The following is a 23,024-nucleotide window of genomic DNA, read 5'->3' as shown; positions in this document are numbered from 1 at the left end:
CAAGTGAAAACAGCATCTAGTGATTCTTAGGATTTACACTGAGATCACTGTAACAATGAGAAACGATTAAAATCGAAAAACAGATTTCAACCCAGCCCTAATTAGTACCATCAGTTAGCTAGTGAAATAAATAAACAGTCCTTGCATTTGATATTAGCAACTGCACTAATAATACATGTATATACAATGAAATCTATCAAATAATATACACTAAGTAAATAGAAGATATATAGTACCTTGTAAATAGTTTATGATCCAGGCTGCTCCAAATCAAAATAGTAAGGAGAATTAAACAAACGCTTCTTCTGGCGCTGCCTTTTTTGAAATTGCCCGTTCATTACCAAAGCCGCTTTACACAGCTCACTGTGCAATACCACCAACAGTATGGTAAACGATTCCATTTGTATGTAAACCAATCTCATACAATTTAACTAATTGGATCTGACTTGTTTCAGAGCCAGATGTATTTAAATCCTATTCATAATGTTTAACTGATTAAATCTAATAGTTTTGACAGTTAACAGATTTATATTGATTCTATGTAATCGGAGCACATAATTTTTTAAAAAACGATTCTTTAAATAAAATCAAATAGATGCAAATGCTTAATAAACAATTAATCAAGAATAATTTTTTTTTTGAGTCCAGCAAACCTCTGATCATTACCAAAAATAGAAAGACAAGATTCTTCATATATGTGAGCCAGTAGAGTTTTGGAGTTTTAGAGTTTGGAGTTGACATTCTGTTTTGTCGCATATTCATCTTTTAATCATATTTGCAAATGTCTCGACTCCACAGCAGAGAAAGCAATTTTGTCTTTACCGTTCCAATACTTATGGAGGGCACTGTAAATCCATAAGATCTTAGCCTTATGCTGTATAAATTTAAACTGAAGACATAAAACAATGAGTGCAGTGCTGAAAAGGGGCAGGGCTACATAAGTTATATACATTCCCTGTGAAATTAAAAATGTGTTAAGCTTAAAAGGCACAATGATAGGAACTGAGCTTTCTGATAGTAGGCATGTAGACATTAAGTACTCAATGACAGCATAAATGGTGCTCAGAGGTTTGGCTGGTAAAGGAGACTAATAAGGCACGTTAGTAGAGGATTCTTTAGTGCCTTGATTTGGATCATAAACTGGTGCAGAAGGAGCCAGAAGGAAACCAGGCTGGATGGCATGTGGATTTGGATAGACCCCTGCAGCAGCTCCTGGATAGGGCAGCACTGTAGGGTCATACAGATTGGGGTAAAGTCCTGCAGGTGGAGGAGGTAGTACACCAGGATAAGGCACAAGGTTAGGCTGAGGTGGAGGATATGGCTGGAACCCTCCAGGTGGGCCTTGCCAGGAAGGACACTGTTGTTCAGCTGGAAGAATGACCACAGGAAATCTGACTTCTGGATCTGAGGCAAAAGACACATCCAGATACACCTGAAAGACAATCATGTGTTTGCTTTACTTTTCAACAGAAAGTCTTGTTAAGCTATAAAACTAACATTGTTTTAGACTAGTTTACCATAAATTATTATTAAATTACAGGGAGTTTATTTAAAAATCAATAACACACTGCTTGTTTCTTTTGTATTCTGTCATTTTTCGTTGTATAAAGTCATTTTTTTGTTTTCTGCAGAAGAATTAATGCCATACAGGTTTTAAATGAAATGAGGGCAAAGGGCAAATTTTCATTTTGGGGTGAACTATTGCTTTAAAAATGGCAAAACTGCACCTTGAGTTCATACTGCACTTTTAGAATTCTGCAATTTTCAAAGGTGATGGTCAGGTCATGTGGAAGCTTCATATCCACTATGAATTTTGACTTTTCTCCAGAAGGGATGCGATCTCTAGTCTCTTTGACTATATACTTGAATCCTCTATTAGTGCTCTTGCCAGCGATGCACATCTGTAGCTGCTTGAGGCTGTACTTTAGCCTGACGTTACGAGATGAAGAGTTGTCAATGTCGACAAAAACTCTGATTGTTTCACCTGCAAAAAAAAATATTACAATTAGAGACAACTTACAACAATGAAAAAAAGAAAGGAAGACCATAGTCAGTTTCTATTCAAGTAGCAAATTTAAATTATGTTAAAATTATTTACAGATGACAGATATCCAGTGTGTTTAGAACACAGTAGCTGAATATCAATGGAAAGTACGTCAACTAATTTTGATCAGTCTTTCACTTGATAATGACTAGAGTTTAAGATGCTATACGAAGACATTTCTCTGCTTTTATTTTTGTCCCTGAGCAAATTATTAGTCCCATGACTTATTTTAATGCAAATTAATCAGTCTTCTCAGCAATTTATTTTCTATCGTAGTTTATGATCATGTCTTTATATCTAATTAAAAAAATGTATGCACTTCAAGTGAGCATATATTTTTTATAAAAATTTGGAAAATTTTATTTGCATGTTCCTTGGTAACTCCCAGAATTTGTATTATGTAAATTTTTAGTTTTGCTAACCTTGCATTGATTGCAATAATCTCATTTAAGTATCTTTTTAACATACAATCAACACAGTAGTATATATAGTCCATAGGGACACTGAGATGTTTGTGTAAACCGTGCACGTAACTGCTTTAGGCTGAAAAACAACTTCTAAAGAGGAACCATGTACTAGGAACAATTAGTTCTGAGATCAGTTCCGTATCAGGGAGAGGTGCATGAGATGTACATGAGTTATGAGGTGATGTGCACTGAGCAACATGATTGGCTCAAAGGTCCTAGTTTGTCCTTCAATGTATCATTTTACATACTATAAAAAGTGGTCTGTGAGTCTGTGTGTTATCTCTTTGCACACAGACTCAGAAGCTGTGTGTAAACCAGATCATTCTCTGCAGAGAATTAAAGCAATACAAAGACAAAACTCTGTTTGGTTTTTCATTCTCAGTCTCTACAAATTGTTATTGAATTAGAATTTCCAAGACAGTATGCAATATCTCAAAATGGAAACACAATAATTGACATTGCAAGCTAGTGTCTTCAGTTTAAGCAGCTTTGACAGAAACGCTTCAGAGCTAAATATGTGACATGATCACCTTGCATATAGCCAGTTTTTTCTGCTTTTACAGTCAGTGACATTTTTCCTGAGCCAAAAAGTTTTATCTTCTTGTCCTCTGTGCCAGATTGTGGTTGCTGTATGACACAAACAACAACATATTGAATTGAGTGAAATAACATTACATTTACTATAATTTCTAAATCACAGAAACATACTTTAAGTCACATTACTGGAGTTCTGATGATAGTTTATAAACCAGATAGATCAAGTCCTTGATTGAGCTGTGTTCAGAGCCATTGTAAATTACTCTGGAAACACATACCTGTGACCTCTTTACATCATTATTACTGTGCCTCAGCATCTAAGTGTTGCCTGGAAAACATTCTGCTATCAGAATTGCATTACTTGGTAGTCGAATAAAATTTATTATATTTATTAAAATTAATAATATTAATAATAATACTGTACATGGCTGCTGTGTTTACTACAAAATAGAGGTGAATTTTAATAAATTAGAATGTCATGGAAAAGTTAATTTAAGTAATTCAACTCAAATTGTGAAACTTGTTATTTATTGTTAAATAAATTCAATGCACAAAGACTGAAGTCTTTGGTTCTTTTGATTGTGATGATTTTGGCTCACATTCAACAAAAACCCACCAATTCAACAAATCTAAACAAATTAGAATACTTCATAAGACCAATAAACAATTTTTTCAGTGAATTGTTGGCCTTCTGGAAAGTATGTTCATTTACTGTACATGTACTCAATACTTGGTACGGGCTCCTTTTGTTTTAGTTACTGCCTCAATTCGGCGTGGTATGGAGGTGATCAGTTTGTGGCACTGCTGAGGTGGTATGGAAGCCCATGTTTCTTTGACAGTGGCTTTCAGCCTTTTGATCTCTTGTTTCTCATTTGTCTCATTTGGAAAATGAAATCAGCAGGTCAGCTAAAGGAAGCATGAAGTGCTCCAAAATTTCTTGATAAATGGGTGCAGTGACTTTGGTTTTCAAAAAACACAATGGACCAACACCAGCAGATGATATTGCACCCCAAATGTGTCTGTGGTTCAGCAAATTCCTTGACACGTCTGTGTGTGGGGGCTCTTGATGCCTTGACCCCAGCCTCAGTTCATTTCTTGTGAAGTTCACTCAAATTCTTGAATCGATTTTGCTTGACAATCCTCATAAAGCTGTGGTTCTCTCGGTTGGTTGTGCATCTTTTTCTTCCACACTTTTTCCTTCCACTCAACTTTCTGTGAACATATCTAAATGCTTAGATACAGCACTCTGTGTACAGCCAGCTTCTTTGGCAATTAATGTTTGTGGCTTACCCTCCTTGTGAAGGGTGTCAATGATTGTCTTCTGGACAGTCTTCCCCATGATTGTGTAGCCTAGTGAAGCAAACTGAGAGACCATTTTGAAAGCTCAGGAAACGTTTGCAGGTGTTTTGAGTTGATTAGCTGATTGGCATGTCACTATATTCAATTTTTTGAGATTGTATTTGGATTTGGATCTGTGTGCACTGAATTTATTTAACCCTTAAACAGGCAAGAGTGGAAAATGATAAGCAAAAATATTTTCATGTCATTTTTTACATCATCTGAGCTTAAGTAAAACATATCCAAAATAATTTTTGAAATATTTTATATATTTTGGATTTTATGAGTTGTGACTCCCAGGTCACGTTGCCTGATTAGGGGATAAAAAAAGGACCAAGTCATTAATCTGTTAACTGTTACTGGCCTACTTGCCACTGCATGTTTAAAACGATTATATCCTATACTTTACCTGATGTAATGTTGACAAATTATATATCATTCAAAAGCTTACGAACTCAAGATTCAGCCTGTGAAAACCATTTTGAAATCGGACCATAAAAACCATATAAAAACCATTACCATAAAAATGGTACTCCGTTACCCCCCATTTTTTAAAAGGCATTAAAGTGCACTATCCAAATTTAAATTGCTGTAATTTATGAACTCTTTGGAATATAAAGCTATGGTTGGTCTCTTTTTAAGAAAATTAGCAGATTCTGGCAAAAGTGGAATTTCTTCAAGAAATTGAAGTATCAAAAAGTTATAGAAGTTTAAATGTACTGTAAATAATATGCGCTATATTAATTTTATTATATTTTATTTATTATAAATATTTTACATAACAGGTTTTACTCTAAAATTGGTATAAAATTAAAGCCTTGTGTCTAAATAAGTTATGTTACAAATTTGAAGTTGATATGAAAAAAATTGAGGTTCATGTGAGATTTTATTTGGGGCGTCATACCACACACATCCACTGGGAGTCATCAAAACTATTTTGAATTTTGCTTAATGATTTTTTCTCTAGATTTCTCTGTGAATTTCACCACCAAATATGAAATCCTTAGACTCAGACCTTTCCAATGATATGTTTGTTGCCAAGATTATAAAAAGTTTTGGTTCTAGAAGACCGTAATGCATAATGTTTTATGACACTTGACCCTGCCCACTAAGGGGGAGGTTACCGCCATTAGATTTTAAAGTACCATTTCCATGGTAAAGCAATGTCCGACTCCAAAATGGTTTTCACGGGATTCTTGGGCTTCTAAGCTTTCAAATGATATATGATTTATGATGATTACTACAAGATTTAGTAAAAGACAACAGAGAAAAAGACAACAACAAAAAAGAGTGCCAAGCGTCCCACAGGTGGGACAGTGACAGTTATGGGGTTCATTTCGTTTACCAAGCTCCTCACCTAGTGGGTGGTGTCAGGTTCCTCTTCAGGAACTCGAGCTGCGTCGAGAACGTTTGGGGAATGCGTCCAGCGTGACGTCTCGGAATAATGTGTATAATCAGTCCAAAGGAAGGGCGAGACGTCATAGGCGGGTGACGTCAGAGACCAGGAAGCATAAAGCATGAGCGGCAAAGCCGGAAATCAGCCTTGTGTCTTCAGCAAGCGCTCTGTGTGTGTGTCAGTCACTATCTGTTTGTGAGTCTTATTTATTGTCGTTTGTCCACTGATAAACCCCCGTTGTCAAAGCTTCAATCAAGATAAGTTTTGGGCGAGAGCAGGCAGGGTTCAGGCTGTGTATTTTCCCTGCCAAAAAAAAAAAAAAAAGGTAGGGACACACGCAGCCCCTTGTGTTGTCTGCTTGAGAGTGAAGCGCGCAGTGTCAGCTCTCGAGGGAGTTGACGGCTGCGATGCGAGCCTTTGCTTCACTCTCAGAAGGCTCTCTTTGAGGAGAGAGCTTTCACTGGCATTTCTCGCGGTGCCAGCCCCGCTTTTGTCAAGGAAAAAACGGAGCGGTGGTTGTGCTCGCGGGATTCGCTTTCGGATCTGCTGGAAGGAATGTAAGATGGGTCTTTTCAAGTCCCTATCTTCTTTCTTAGCCACCAGATCCGGCGCCCGCTCTCGGGGGTTCGGAAGCCCGCGTTTGCGGTACTTTCTCCCCGATGAGAGGGCGCGACGCACTGCCTGTCTTTCTCAGAGGAGATTGATATGGAATGGCGTCGATGAGCTCGCCAGTTGTTCAAGCACCAGTCACACAAGCACCAGTTACACACGCATATTATGCCTAATATTATAATAAGCAGCATTAATGAGGAGTGGAGCTCACGCAGTCGGCTCTCGGGGGGCTGATTGTGCTTTTCTCGCTGTTAAGCGCTCCGCTCTCGCCGGGCACGCTCCGAGGAGTGTGTCCATGCATGCGATCTTGAAGTTGCGGTCGCGCTGGGGCTGATGCACAGCGGGGACCGCGATGGCGGGAATCACACATGATCTGGTGAACGGGTTGGAGACGGCTCGTCCTATCTCCACCCGTGTTCACTAGATCTAGAGCTCGGTCTCGAGGCTTGAAAACCCGTGCTGTGGATTCTTCGTCCTCGGAGGCAGAGCTCGCTGCAGCATTCGTCTTTCTCTGAGGAGATTGATGCTGTCTGTGTGACTGAGTAGCATATATATATATAAAAAAAATAAAAAAATAGAACATGCACGCTGCTGAGGCAACGCGTGTATTACATTGTTTCATCTTTATGTGAGTTTTTTTTTTCTACACCAGACAGAGTTGACTCGTCTGGTTGTTGACTACTATATATTAATATTTATCTGACTATGTGAAGTTAGATGTGCAGGGGCTCTAGGGATGTAATTTCTTATGTGAGAACACGTGTGTACTGCTCTTCCTCTGAGGAGGTTGAGGCGGTCAGGGGCTGCTGGGCGGAGCAGTCCCAACCATGTTCCAGCCCCTCGTGCCGGGGGTGTCACTTTTGTACTCCGCAGACGCTAGAGTCAGAGTGGCGCTCCCAGGCCGAAGGCTTCTAGTGGAAAGCAGTTCTACGGACCGTTGTTTTCGCTGGATAGCCTTCATCATAACGTCCTGACGCGTAAGGCCTAGGACGTTTTGAGGGCCAGCTCCCTCTGGGGAAGAGTGGTGTACACCGCATTACACTGTGCCCATCTCTCCTCAGTGCCCTCAGGAGATCGATCTGCCAACCCTGCCGGTGTTCCAGGGCACAGCGGTCTCCAACAAGCGCTTCTCTCAGTTACCGCCCGGAAACGTAGCGGTGCTGAGAGGCTCACTACCTCTACGGAGGTCTCTAGAGCAGCTAGTATGGTCGTCCCCTGTTGGTGCGCTGCTTCAGGACACCGAGCTAGTGACTCTAGGCACACCAGAGGCCAGTCTCGCAAGACTGGTTCCCTTAGGAGCTCACATGGCAGTGTGGGAGCCCCTGCCAAGTGTACTTCACGGGGTCCTGCCCCGAGCAGGCTCTGGTCTAGTCTTCCTAGCAGACGACGTGGGTCTGAGGCACGTCGTTTTTAGGAGACTTCAGCTACGAGAGTCCTGAGGCTGCGGCTCAGGACCTCGGAGGGCAGGCCCCTCTGGGGAAGAGCGGTAAACACCGCATTACACGGTGCCCGTCTCTCATCAGTGCCCTCAGGAGATTGATCTGCCAACCCTGCCGGTGTTCCAGGGCACAGCGGTCTCCAGCGAGCGCTTCTCTCAGTTACCGCCCGGAAATGTAGCGGTGACTTCCTGGGAGGTTTCCAGAGCAGCTAGTTTGGCTGTCTCAGTGGGTCCTGCACACTGTAGTGAGAGGCCACAGAATCCAGTTCTGGTGGGCCCCAAGCAGGCTCTGGTAATGGAACAGAAGTAGACTCTCTCTTAGGACGGAGACCATCGATGTGGTCCCTCCTTGGGCTGCAGAGTCCGGTCCTACAGCCGGTACTTCACTGTTCCAAGGAAGGATGAGGTGTTGTGTCCTTTTCTAGATCTGTGCTTTTTGAACCTCTCAGTCAGGGGACTGAAGTTTAGCACGCCTGCACAGGCCAAGTCCAAGGACTGGTGTGTCACGATCTATCAAAAGATGCACTTATCTCCATCCTTCTTCATCGGAAGTTCCTGAGGTTTGCTTTTGGGGGCAAAAGCCTACCAATACGGATCTTCCTCTGGCCTTGCACTCTCACCCCACACTTTCACGACTCAACCACATTGATGATTGGTTGATATCAGCTCAATCTGAGCAGATGACGGTTCTGCACCGAGATGTCGTTCTCGCTCACATGAAAGAGCTGGGGTTAAGACTTAACGCCAAGAAAAGTGTGCTTTCTCCAGTTCAGAGAACCACTTATCTGGGCATGGTGTGGGATTCGACCACGATGCAGGCACGTATGTCACCTGCTCGGATCGAGTCGATCCTCACTGCAGTCGCGAGAGTGAGAGAAGGCCGGTCACTCACTGTCAAGCAGTCACGGAGATTGCTGGGTCTGATGGCAGCTGCGTCCAACGTGAATACTATTGGCCTGCTGTACATGAGACCCCTACAGTGGTGGCTCGAGACCAAGGGGTTCTCCCTGAAGGGAAACCCACTTCGCATGCTAAAGGTCACGCGGCGCTGCCTACGTGCCTTGGATATGTGGAGGAAGCCTTGGTTCTTGTCTCAGGGCCCGGTGCTGGGAGCTCCTTGTCGCCGCGGGATGCTAGCGACAGACGCGTCCCTCACCGGCTGGAGTGCGGTCATGAGTGGCCACCCTGCCCGCGGTCTGTGGAGTGGTCGCCATCTGACATGGCACATGCTGGCCGTGCTTCGTGCACTTCGTTATTTTCTCCCAGACCTAAGAGGTCGCCATGTGTTGGTGCGCACCGACAACACAGCGGTGGTCTCTTACATCAACCACCAAGGAGGTCTGCACTCACGCCGTTTATACAAATAGCGTACCAGATCCTTGTGTGGGCCCAGGACGAATTCCTCTCGCTCAGAGGAGTTCACATTCCTGGGCATCTTAATATGGGAGCAGACATCCTGTTGAAGCAGGGGCCAAGGCCCGGGGAATGGCGGCTTCACACCAAGGTGATGAAGCAGAGTTGGAGAGTTGGGCCAGAATCGGGTGGATCTGTTTGCGACTCGAGACACATCGCACTGTCCCCTCTGGCTTCCTCTGACTCATCCAGCTCCACTGGGGCTGGACGCCATGGTACTGACGTGGCCGAGGCTTCATCTGTAAATTTTTTCCACCGATTGCTCTGCTCTCTAAAGTTCTGGAGAGAGTGCGCCGGGACGGAGCCGGCTGCTGTTAGTAGCCCCGTTCTGGCGGGGCCGGGAATGGTTCCTGGGCCTGATTTCTCTTTTTGACGGCACTCCATGGGAGGTTCCCGTCAGGAGAGATCTCCTCTCGCAGGCGGAGGGTGTGCCCCCGCATGGAGCTTAGAGACTGTAGGTGTGGTCTCTGAAGAGGCACAACTCTTAGCTTCCCGTCTCTCAACCGAGGTTGTAAGACCGTTCTCCAGTCCAGAGCTCCCTCAATGTGTAAACTGTATGCCTTGAAGTCGAAGCTTTTCACTTCTTGGTGCGGAGACCGCCAGGTCGACCCGGTTAACTGCCCGTATGGTACAGTGCTGGAGTTCCTGCAGGCTCTTCGCAGGGTTGACCCACTCCACCATGAAGGTCCATGTGGCGGCCATGGTGGCCTACCGCGCCCCTCTCGGTGGCCAGTCAGTGGGCAGAAACCCTCTGGTTACATGTTTCCTCCATGGTGCGCTGAGGCCTCCGGCCAGAAGAAGCTTATGCTAAGCGGTGATCAGGATGTTGTCCTAAGCCTCGAGTCCTCTGATCTCCCCTCTCCTGGGGGTCAAGACTCACTCCTTCTGAAGTTTGGCCATTGGACGGATTGTCCCCGAATTCTGTCAGGCTCCTTCTCTTGCTTTAGCTGTGCTCTTCCACACTAGGCAGAGATTTGAAAGTCTGGCGGCGTGGGCATTCTCGTTCCCCAAACGTTCTCGATGCAGCTCGAGTTCCTGAAGAGGAACGTCTAAGGTTACATATGTAACCCTGGTTCCTCGAAGGAACGAGACGCTGCGTCGCAGTGCCACACTTCCGGCATCTCTGGCTGGCGCTTGCTTCATCCTTTGAGGCTGATTTCCGGCTTTGCCGCTCATGCTTTATGCTTCCTGGTCTCTGACGTCACCCGCCTATGACGTCTCGCCCTTCCTTTGGACTGATTATACACATTATTCAGAGACGTCACGCTGGACGTGTTCCCCAAACGTTCTCGACGCAGCGTCTCGTTCCTACGAGGAACCAGGGTTACATACGTAACCTTAGACGTTTTGTATTACACAATTTATTTGAACTACTTTATATATATATAAAAACTTTTCTAATCTTGACAAAACACATTTCATCAGAAAGTTCTGAGTCTTACGGTCCCATCTGCCAACTGTTTTTTGATATTGAGACCGAAATGTATAAATTTGATAAAGGAGAATGCATAAAAAAACACCCAGTGGCTATTTTTGGTACAACGCCTAAAAATCTCATGGGAAGTTACATTTTGTGATATCAAATTAAAATTTAGAACACAAATTGGTTAGACATATGACTTTGATTTGATAGTAATTTTAGATTAAAAATTATTTTGTAAAATATATATTTTATATAAAATATTTAGAGTACATTTGATTTACAGTAAATGTAATCATTTTTGAAGTTACTTTTTCTTTTTAAAAAAAAAAACAAGACCAAACTTATGTCTATATTCCAAAACATTCTTAAATTACAACCATTTAAATTTAGTGTAATGTTACGTATATTCTCAATATACTCAATACTCTCTTTTTTATACCCTAAACAGGCAATGTGACTCAGGAGTCACATACATTTCAAAACGTGCTAAATAACAACATAAACAACATATGACTAAATAATTTTCTTCAGCACCCTAAGACAATGTTCAGAATTAATGTTAGCAGTAATATAATTTTTTTTCCAAAAGAAAAGTAAGTTTAATATATAATTAACTACCTGAAAATCTGAATGTTCTCCACCACTGGCAGCCATGTTGGATTTAGATCAGGCTGACTAATATACCACTGAAAACTTGAAGCAAATCATGTGACCAGCATACTTGAGACAGACCAGGCATTGATAAATGATAAAAGGATTTAATTAAAAAAAATGTTCTTATTCCCCAAAAAAGACAATAAAAACTATGTGACTCGTGGGTCACGTTGCCTGATTTAGGGTTAATGAACGAGTTTCACAATTTGAGTTGAATTACTAAAATACATGAAATTTTCCATGACATTCTAATTTAATGAGATGCACCTGTGCCTGATGTAACAAACATTTTATAAAAGCAATTAGCCACTCATTAGCTATGCCCCTTAGCTATTCTTAATTCACTATATCCTACAGCTTATTGGAAGTAATTGCTTTAATAAGCAGTTACATCATCTCTTTATTAATGTGAATCAATAGATGAGTCAAACGTGGAATTGTAATTCATACCAGTAAATGATCATTGGTCCCATAATTTCTCAGCACAAAGTTTAATTCTGTCTGTGCAGCAGATGTTGACTTCCAGGGCCTGCTCAGCTTTACTGTCAAGACATACTTAACCCAGCCACGCAATCCTTTAAAAGATGGAGGCATATTTCTGAAATTATGGAAATATAAAACAATTTAGTTTCTGACAAGCATTACAGTGTTTAATGTGTCACACACACTTTCAGTCAAAAGATGGGACACCACTTCTGTCACAATCTGTGCTGGGAGGAGCACGGAACAGGGAATGTGGAGTACATAAAATTTAATCCTTGGAATGACTGGGTAATTTCACAACATTCAACAAGTAGAACTGACCAAGGAAGACTGAACAAACAGGGATGGAAGAGGTTCTGGGGGAGGATGGACACCCGGGAGGGGGCCAGCAGACAGAGCCTCTGGGCATTCAGGAAGGAGACAGGAGGAGCCCAGCTGGACCCAGGCCACAGCCATAATGTCGACCCACATGGAGTCAATGGAGTGAGGAGCCAGAGGTGGAGATGGAGAGCTGATGAGCCTGTGCAACGGGGAGGATCCGGAGGTTCTATGCGGAGCAAATGGTGCCAGCAAACGACCGGAAGATATGGATCCTGGAGGCTGCGGTGAAGCCGGAGCAACCAAGGACTGATGAGGAGCTGAGGGGATGAAGGACTGGAGTGGAGTCCTGAGGTGCAGGATGGTCGACGACAGACCAAGGCAGAGCCAGAGGTAAGAGGGAACCTGGCAAAGCTAGTCGACTGCCGGGCCACGGTGGAGAGGAGTGAGCTGGGAGCCATGGTGGAGCCTACAGGTCCATGGGCCAAGGTGGAGTCTGAGGCTTAGAGGTTGAGTAAAGTGAAACAGCCTTGGAGTTGGGCGACGCTGGAGGATAGCAGTCCCGCGGAGCTCGCACTGCATAGATAGCAGAGGAGGAGGCAGGAGTGAGTGGGAGCACAGGCATTTCTGAGCCTCTGGACATTCAGGGTTAAACTCTGGATCAGGAGCTCCCTCTTGGCTGAACATGGGAACAGGATGGCGCTCTGGAGGAGCGGACACTTGGGGCCAATTTGAAGAGCTGGCACTGGAGATAATATCAGTAGAAATTTTTACATGATAAAAAAGTATTATCTCACGATATCAGTAATATAGCAACACGATGATGTATGGTGGATATATGTTCCCTAGTACGCACAACAACAACTCCACAAACCCAATAGGTGTGTTCAAGCAGCGCTGCGCAGACTAATCGGTGTATGACAACAAAGTATCGCAAGAGGGGTTCTCTTGCCTTCAAAAATAGGCGAGGAGCATATCTTTAGTATGGAGAGAGGGGAGGGGGCCGAACTAAACCGAGCTCTTCTTCTATTCCACCTGTGCCTGAACGAACTAATACCCACACAAGTTTATACATAGAAGCAAAAAAAGACATAAAAAGCTTAATTCAGCATCCGCACGCTGTTCGGTGCGTACAGTATGCATGCAGAGAGCAGCGTCTACAGCCCTTAAACACCAAATTGAGTTTTGTGTCTTCTTGCTCTTGAAACAACAATTACATGCAAAATTGTCACCTCGGATGTATCCTCGAAAAAATGGTTGGTTAGGTCTTCAGTGAAAGTAAACAGTTGCAGAAGAAATGGAATGTGTATCATATTGGATGTATTATCTCTTAAAGTGACCGGCCCTAATTTACTTGCTGTTGTCAGTGTCCTTAATATTTAATCCAAGAAATTAAATAGGAAAAAATCACTCTCTGCTCTTTACTGAATTACTTTGTAGTTTTAACAAGAATTAATCTATATTTAATTTATACAGGAAAGACTATTCAATGCTATTTACATTCGATTATTCAGTCTCTGTACATGGACACCTACAAACTTGAAAATGTAAAGTTTGTATATTTGTGCTATTTACATAATTTCAAACAGAGCCCACCGGTAAAGCCTGCACTGGAGCCCCGCAAACCCCAGCTACAGCCCTGTACACCAATGGGTCTGCACACCCATCAGTTTAACACACAGATGCTGCTGCCACCTTATGACAATAGATCGACAGTAGCTCATTGAAAAAAGGATTGAAAATGCCCTTCATTTTATTTGCACTAATAAATGCTGATGACTGTCAGCTGCAATCACCAATAAAACGTTGGTCCATGTTTTTTTTATTTTATTTATTTTTTGACATTTTTGATTTTCAAAATATTTTTGAGTTTCAATTCTTCAAATTAACCACCTTTTGCTTTGATGACAGCTTTGCACACTCTTGGCATTCTCTCAGTCAGCCTCTTAAATTTCACTAGCCAAGCACCCATATATGGGATTATAATCCCGCCAAATGTATTGCAGTCACAGAGCGAAAAATAACAAGCAAAGATCAAATAAAACACGTGTAAAATAATAACTTTCAAAACCGAAAAACAAATGCAGTTTTTTTTAAATAACAAAAAGCGCATTCATGGGTCGAAAAATAATAAGCGTAAATCAAAAATGTAAACGCATTTAAAATTAGATTGCACAAAACTGAAACATGAATTCAAAATTTTCCAAATCTCAAACAAAATCAGGTTTCCTGCTCATATGTAATTTTTTTGTGTGCTTGTGGTTTTTTTCCCCTTTGCTCGTTTCCACGTTCTGCGCTTCTAAAATTTGCAGTTTGAGTTTCATGTAAATCAGGGTAGGCTTCAGCGTCACTATTGGCCCACAAGTTCTAGATTGACAGTTGCGCCTCTAGCCAATCGGTCCAAGAGGGAGTTGACGTCACTCCAATGCGACTCGTGGCTGCTGTGGCAGGTGTGTGTGTGTGAAGTAGAGGGTGATGGTGACACAGGAGTGGATTTTCAAATCTCTCCCGTCCCCCTCCCACAAAAAAAAGATCCCTTCCCGTTCCAATCCCACGAAAAAAACTGGGGGAAAATCCCGTCCCATTTTCCGGAATGACTCACGATCTCTCCCATGTTGTATTTATTTATTTTTTTCAGCCGGAATCTGTCAGTTACAATGAAAAAATACAGCACATATTACAGCATGCCCGCTTTAGTTAAATATTTTTTTTGTTATTTTATTGAACTGAAAGCAATCTTAAGCAATGTGCATTGTGCATTTCACACACATTTTCTATTTTATTATTTTTAATTTGAGTATAGACATTGCACTCTGAGAGTGGCACTCTCTATAGATTTATTTTTCATACTGTTCAGTTTCCACACACACTTCAATCATAGGCGCCGATTTATGTTTTTCTCCGTGGGTGCTCAAGGGCGCACGCCATTTAAAAAATTAAAAAATAGACTAGGCTATTCAAAAAATATTGCATTTCAGAACCTTAGGCTAATGGACAGCGGCCGATACAAACAAACACAACAGCGTCACTTCTCAAAAATACAAACAGGATTGGAGATGAAAAGTTTAACTGACACGTAACCGCTAATGCGTTCAGCTTCTTGGGAAATTAATGTTTTGTAAATATTGATTAAAAAACTATTGTGAAAGGACAGCGTTTCCATTAACCGATTGTTGCGACTAAAATAATGAGTTTCTGGGAATGTCTACCTCATTTATGTTTCGAGGTTTCTTTTGATAGTGGCATGGCTTTTCTTTGAGGTTTCGAATCCATTATTCATATAGGCTAAAAAAATATTTTTTTATTTTATGTATTTAACAAAGAACTCGTATTCTGTCCAAAAGTAGGCTACTTTTGTGTCCATTAGTTTTTCCTCTTTTAAACCATATATGGGCCTATACTTGAGCAGAAAAATGTTCCCATTTAAACCCTGTTACGAACTTTAAGGAGTCTAGGGAATGTACCGTAACATTTACATATTAACGTACTGCTGGGTATGAAATGAGGTGGAAGAACATGACAGACAAAACTTTGAAAGAGAAAAAATACTGGACGTTTATTCACAAAAAGCCAAAGCCACTAGATCCAGTAAAATAACAATAATAATTTGCGCTATGTACAAGGTGAAAATGTAAACAAACAAACAATAAAATGGGAAAAGAACGAAAGCGGCGCCAAAGGAAAGAACAAAATATAAGAAAACAATCCTTAATCTAAACCTAATCTAACCAAAGCAAAATGTAGAAAATAAACCGAAATCTTCAGTGCAGTGTTTTTATAACAAATCTGTCCATTTTAGTCTGATTAATGATTAGTGATTACGGAAAGCAGTAAATGATTACATACTCGCACGGCACTGCATAGTGGGGGATGGGACGTTTTCAGAAACGCTGTGATTGGTGGATAGGATATGGAACATGCATGCGACTGGTTATGTCACTGTCACTGACAACAACATAACCAATCACAGTGTGGCAGACGCTTCATAGCGCCAACTGCAATGTTTAATTTTAAATAAATGTAGCCTACTGGCAGTCTGGCACTGGCACACGTGGGTGCTCATTTTCCGTCGGTGCTCGGTATTTTCCGTGGGTGCTCGAGCCCCGGAGCACCCACGGTATCGGCGCCTATGACTTCAATAGCGCACATTTCTGTAGGTCAACATTAGATTGAGCGGCCATATAAAGTTATTACTACATAAATCTTTTCGATGAAAAGCTATATTTGAGGTCTATGAATGATAGGTGGCCTTTTGGATGTACTGCCCGATGTAGGCTACTGTATTACCACATAGACCAGCCGTTACCGATCTGTCCTTTACCAGCCACACCAAAGCAAACAGGAGGAGAGCATAAAGACACAGGGCGAGTACAATTGAGTTCAAAATTAAAATATAAGTGCTTACAGAAAATATCATAATACACAAAGGGAATGTTTCTGTCACCCACTAACAAAATATTTATGGCTTATTACCTGAGATCATCTGGGATTTGTCTGTCGACGCTGGTTATCCATCTTCACACACCTGCCACAGCAGCCACGAGTCGCACTGGAGTGACGTCAACTCCCCATTGAACTGATTGGCTAGAGGCGCAGCTGTCAATCTAGAACTAGCGGCCAGTAGTGACGCTGAAGCCTACTCTGATTTACATGAAACTCAAACTGCAACTTTTAGAAACGCAAGCACAGAACGTGGAAACAAGGGCAAAGGGGAAAAGACCACAAGCACACAAAAAAATAACATATGAGCAGGAAACCTGATTTTGTTTGCGATTTGGAAAATGTTGAATTCATGTTTCGGTTTTGTGTAATCCATGACTGCGCTGTTTGTTATTTAAAAAAATTGCATTTGTTTTTCGGTTCTGTGCATTATTATTTTACACGTGTTTTTAAATATTTTATTTATGCTTATTATTTTTCGATCTGTGACTGCAATACATTTGGCGGGATTCTAATCCCATACCCATACACCATCACACCTCCACCTGAATGCTTCACGGTGGGATCCACAAATTCAGGGACTATTCGATCACCCTCTTAGAACCAATCTCACATTTCCACTCATCAGACCAAAGGACAGTTTTCCACTAATGAAATGTCTTTTTTGTGGTTCCTGGCCCACACAGCTCTCTTCTGCTTTTTGTTCTTCTGCAATAGTTAGTGGTTTCTTTGCCACAGTTTGACTATGAAAGCCTGACTCACACAGTCTCCTCTGAACAGTTGTATCATAGTGTTTGATGGTTTTGTCAACTGCACTTGGGGATATATTCAAAGTTCTTGAGATTTTTCCAACCTAGTCTCACTGGAAATATTTGCCTCTATATGTGCCTACATTTCTGCAACACCGTAATTACGTACCTATATTTACGAATCACAGTTTCCAATCAAAATGAACAATAGAGGCAGTAAAACTGTGAATACTTTTATTCCTTTTCACAAAAAAGATTTACAGGTACAGAGTTTTGACTAATAAAGGCTAAGTATCACACAATTACTTGCAGAATATTACGTTATGACTTCAAAACAATTTTAACATCCTGTACACTTTGAAAACTGATACTTTCGAACACTGTCATCACAGCTTCATATGCATGAGATTTCTAATTCAGTAAATGGTTACTCCATAGCTCACGCTATACAGCATTGCACTTGAATTATGAGCTCTGGTACGAACCCTGTGAAAATACGGTTTGACAAAAAAGCTCAGGTCCGAATAGGGAAGTTTAAATAGCACAGCTGCATCAACAAATGCATTTTTATATCACTTTTATATCACTGGATATTTAAATTCTGAACAGCCGCAATACATACCTCATGCAGCGTAATAAAAACACATCAATATGTGCCTGTACCAATGTAATAAAAATGTGCAACGGTCACGTATTGAACATGTGTTTTAATGTCACTCTCTGAAAATTTCATTTTGAAACTGCTGCGAAACATGCATTAAGGTGCCTGATTACGGTGTATTTTCATGAGCCTGGTTGGATTTTTCAGATTGACTAACCTTCATTTCTTAAAGGAATGATAAGAGGAAAGTTTACCAATGTGTCACAACAACTTTCCTTTTAATTACAATGTTTAATCATTTGGGAATTGTTAAAATTATTATTATTATTATTAAATAATTTGGGAAATCCCAATATCTCCTCATACAAGACTTCAACTGCTCATCAGTCCATAGTCAACGTTGTCTTACTCTTCTTTTCATGACTGATCATACATTCATGAAAAGAATTGTCTTGATCTATTAACCATGGACTTTCCATGAAAGACAACTTGATGGCATTATATGTCTCTGTACAATCCCAACATATAGCTCCACCTCAACGGTACCTTCATACATATGCAATTTACCCATGCCGTTTGCACTGATGCATCCCCATACCATGTCTTTGACTTCGACAATATGACTATCTGTGATGAATTTAGACCTTGAAAACTCTCTAGCATCTAGATTTCTTCTTTTGTAAATAAAGATTCAAGTTGCATTTCTTGATCCAACAGCAGAATGTGTCAAGTGACAGAGGTACTCCTGAGCTTATGCGGTTATATTTAACATTGCAGCATGACTGTTTTTCATGCAATGCCATCTCAGGACTCGAAGCTCACAATTATTCAACTGAGATGTCCCTCCTTACCCTATGCGTACTAATTTTTCTCTGGGTTCCCTGAATCTTGCAATATTTTCACAATATTATGCATGGTAGTTTGCCTCAATTCTTTGCAATTTTGTATTGAGAAATGCGATTTTCTTTTTATTTGTCTTACAATTCTCTTATGAAATTTGGCACAAAGTGATGAGACATGATCTAGCTTTCCTGGTAAAGACTGAGGTGCCTCTTTTACACCCAATGATGATCCCCTCACATATTATCAATTCACCAGCTTATTGTGGACAATTTTAAAACAGTTTATAATGGATATAGTATGATCTTTTCACTTTTATGCATCTGTGCCATCATTGTTTTAATTATATATTTACAAAATACATTTAAGTTGGTCAGTGAATCATTGGATATCTATTCTTTGTCTATTCACTGTGCACATATTTACACAATGAGGAACTAAAACAATTGAAGATGTATTTTGAAAAGCACATCAGTAGTATCACTCACTGTTGAGGCAGCTGAAATCTGAATGGAAAAACATGACTTCCTGGGCAAATCACTGGTCCATCTGATGAATAAAAAAGGCATATTAATACTGTATGGGTTATTATTACTATATTAATAATTTAGTTTTTAAAAAAGAATATTTAGATTACTATCAGTAAATAATAAATAATTTATTTATTTTATGCAGTTTACTAGCAAGTTATATATGAAATTCATTTAATTACAAGTATCTCCATATAAAAGAGTTGTATTTCTTTCACCATTTCCCATAGACATTACAGGAAGTCAGTTATTAGTACTTCTATTTTTTATAAAAAAACATATTTTCTTTTTTTGAGGTTGTACATTTAATGAGCATTTATTTTGCATCTGTCCTGTATATGAATGTACGCATAGATTTTATTTATAAAGTAATTTAATACTACTAATATTATTACTACTAATAATAATTTGATACTTTTATATATTTAAAGTTTTCTATATCGTGCAACCTCACCTTTCTTCGAGCTCTCTTGAATGAAGTATTGCTTTAGTTTGAAGTATCTCTCATGGTCGCTGTAGGTTGTTTCGTCGTCACCTGAGCCTTCAGTCCAGCTCACATGTGCGTCCCCCGTCAGCTTCACAAAAAAACTTTTCACCTTTATTTCTTTGATAACCTCCAAAACAACTCGTCCCTCCACAATATCCCCACTAGAAAAAGTATTGCTTTCATTAATCTGGTTGTATTGAAGACTGAGCAATTTGATGGATTTTGACATTTTAGTTTCTACGTCTGTACCAAGCAGCAACCTCCTGCTCTCTGTCGTGACGTGAAGCCAACAAGAAAGTGACTAAAACTGCTATTCATTGACTGGCCGCTTGAGGCTGGCTGAAATAGGGAGTCAGTCCCATAGACTTCCCACGTTAAAATGCCCAAATTTACCGACAGACCCTTCTCAAATTTACAGCAGAAAAAAACGTTAACATCCTGGTGCAGAAAATGAGTTTGGTCTATATAGCTAACTGTGAGGGGGGTGAATTTTTTTATAACTCATCCGTTTAAATTATTTTAAGCCTTAAAGTTCTGCATAAATAAGGGCGTGGTCACTTGAGTGACAGGTGGATTGCCGCTGCTTAAACTGCCGTCGCGCTAAGTGGGCGTGGCTTCAGCAACCAGCTCCCGCCTTTTTGCCCATTTTCGATTATCCTGTAGAAGTCTTGTTGCGCTGCCAAGTTGACGACGTTTTTATACAATCTATGGTCTGTATACTAAAGATTAATATACAGCGCAGCTGGGAGGCTCCTCTAGTTTGCCTGGCTAAAGCAGGATTGGCATTTCTGTGAAATAAAGATTTGTTGTGGGTGTGACGCTTCCTGTTAGCAAACTTTGTACATTTCATAACTTTGGATATTCCACAGGGTTTTGTTATGTCATTTTTACTCTAATGGTTAGCATCCGGTGTGTGTGTGTGTGTGTGTAAGTTTTTTCAGTGACTCAATTCCAATGCCATCTGTTGGTTTTGATGAAACGCACGGAAATTGTGTCCTCATTTGTTTTTTGTTTTTGGTGAAATAATGTACAAAAACTGCTTATTTGCTTATATTTTATTAAAAATATCCAGAATAAAATATAAATATAATAAAAATCACCTAAAAAAATACAAAAACGTACTTATACAGTACAGACCAAAAGTTTGGAAACATTACTATTTTTAATGTTTTTGAAAGAAGTTTCTTCTGCTCATCAAGCCTGCATTTATTTGATCAAAAATACAGAAAATGTAATACAAAAAAAATGTAATATTGTGATATATTATTACAATTTAAAATAATTGTTTTTAAATTTATTATACTTTAAATTATCATTTATTTCTGTGATGCAAAGCTGAATTTTTAGGATCATTATCACATGATCCTTTAGAAATGATTATAATATGATGATTAATTATCAAAGTTGGAAACAGTTCTGCTGCTTAATATTTTTTCAGAACATGTGATACTTTTTTAGGATACTTTGATGAATAAAAAGTAAAAAAAAAAAAAAAAAAAAAAGAAGCTATGTTTTTAAAATCTAAATATTTTGTAATAACAATATACACTACTGGTCAGTAATTTCGGGTCAGTAATTTTTTTTTCTTTTTGTTTAAAAATAAAATCAATACTTTTATTCAGCAAGGATGTGTTAAATTGATAAAAAGTGATAGTAAAGAAAATATATTATTAGAATATATATTATTAGAATTTTTTATTTTATTTTGAATAAATGCAGTTCTTTTTAACCTTTTATTCATCAAATATATTAGACAGCAGAACTGTTTCCAACACTCACAATAAATCAGAATATTAGAATGATTTCTAAATGATCATGTGATAGACTGGATGTTACATGTGACACTGAAGGCTGGAGTAATGATGCTGAAAATTCAGCTTTGCATCACAGGAATAAATTATTTTTTTTAAGTATATTCAAATAGAAAACTATTATTTTAAGTTGTAATAATATTTCACAATATTAATGTTTTTTCTGTATTTTTGATCAAATAAATGCAGGCTTGATGAACAGAAGAAACTTCTTTCAAAAACATAAAAAATAGTAATGTTTCCAAACTTTTGGTCTGTACTGTATATATACACACACACACACACACACGTACAGAATGGGAAAGGTGATTTAAGCAATTTTGAGCGTGGCATGGTTGTTGGTGCCAGACAGGCCGGTCTAAGTATTTCACAATCTGCAGTTACTGGTATATTCACGCACAACCATTTCTAGGGTTTAAAAAGAATGGTGTGAAAAGGGAAAAAACATCCAGTATGCGGCAGTCCTGTGGGCGAAAATGCCTTGTTGATGCTAGAGGTCAGAGGAGAATGGGCCGACTGATTCAAGCAGATAGAAGAGCAACTTTGACTGAAATAACCACTCATTACAACCAAGGTATGCAGCAAAGCATTTGTGAAGCCACAAAACGCACAACCTTGAGGCGGATGGGCTACAACAGCAGAAGACCCCACCGGGTACCACTCATCTCCTCTACAAATAGGAAGAAGAGGCTACAATTTGCACGAGCTCACCAAAATTGGACAGTTGAAGACTGGAAAAATGTTGCCTGGTCTGCTGAGTCTCGATTTCTGTTGAGACATTCAGATGGTATAGTCAGAATTTGGCGTAAACAGAATGAGAACATGGATCCGTCATGCCTTGTTACCACTGTGCAGGCTGCTGCTGCTGGTGGTGGTGTAATGGTGTGGGGGATGTTTTCTTGGCACACTTTAGGCCCCTTAGTGCCAATTGGGCATATATTTATAGTTTTTCAAATTTTTAGGTGATTTTTATTATATTTACATTTTATGCTGGATATTTTTAAGAAAATATAAGCAAATAAGCAGTTTTTGTACATTATTTCGCCAAAATAAAAAAAACTAATAGACACAATTTCCGTACATTACATCAAAACCAACAGATGGCATTGGAATTGAGTCACTGAGTCTCTGCTGCCATCTGGTGGAGAAAAATGACATAAAATTGCATTTTATGGTTACAGCCACTAGAGGGGCCTAATAGTATCCTATGGAGATTTTTAATTGAGCAAAACAAGTGAAACATGAGAAATCAGATATCTTGAAAAAATGTCAATCTTGAGGCTTCTATTTGGTTGTTTATGGATTCAAATATATATATATTGAAACATTACCACATCCAAATTTTGTAAAAAATAAAATAAAAATACATTTTATATATAAATATATATATTAATTATAAATATGATGTAAATTCATTGGTCTGTCCAGCAAATTGAAACATAA

General features: G+C 39.9%; 1 protein-coding gene across 1 annotated transcript; it reads right to left on the bottom strand.

The window, feature by feature from the left end:
• Positions 1–982: 982 nt before the first annotated feature.
• On the bottom strand, positions 983–20,157 carry LOC132141020 (arrestin domain-containing protein 3-like). Its single transcript, XM_059550159.1, has 6 exons — positions 19,738–20,157; positions 19,242–19,302; positions 11,773–11,920; positions 3,042–3,138; positions 1,728–1,984; positions 983–1,432 (listed from the first exon to the last, which is right to left on the bottom strand). Exons 1-6 carry the CDS (start codon positions 19,997–19,999, stop codon positions 1,088–1,090), a joined length of 1,170 nt encoding a protein of 389 aa, XP_059406142.1. The 5' UTR covers positions 20,000–20,157; the 3' UTR covers positions 983–1,087.
• Positions 20,158–23,024: the final 2,867 nt, after the last annotated feature.

The sequence above is a fragment of the Carassius carassius genome, chromosome 5 (genome assembly GCF_963082965.1).
Source record: "Carassius carassius chromosome 5, fCarCar2.1, whole genome shotgun sequence".
NCBI classification, from domain to species: domain Eukaryota; kingdom Metazoa; phylum Chordata; class Actinopteri; order Cypriniformes; family Cyprinidae; genus Carassius; species Carassius carassius.
The sequence above is the reverse complement of the archived record's forward strand: the minus strand, read 5'-3'. Positions and strand labels throughout refer to the sequence as shown.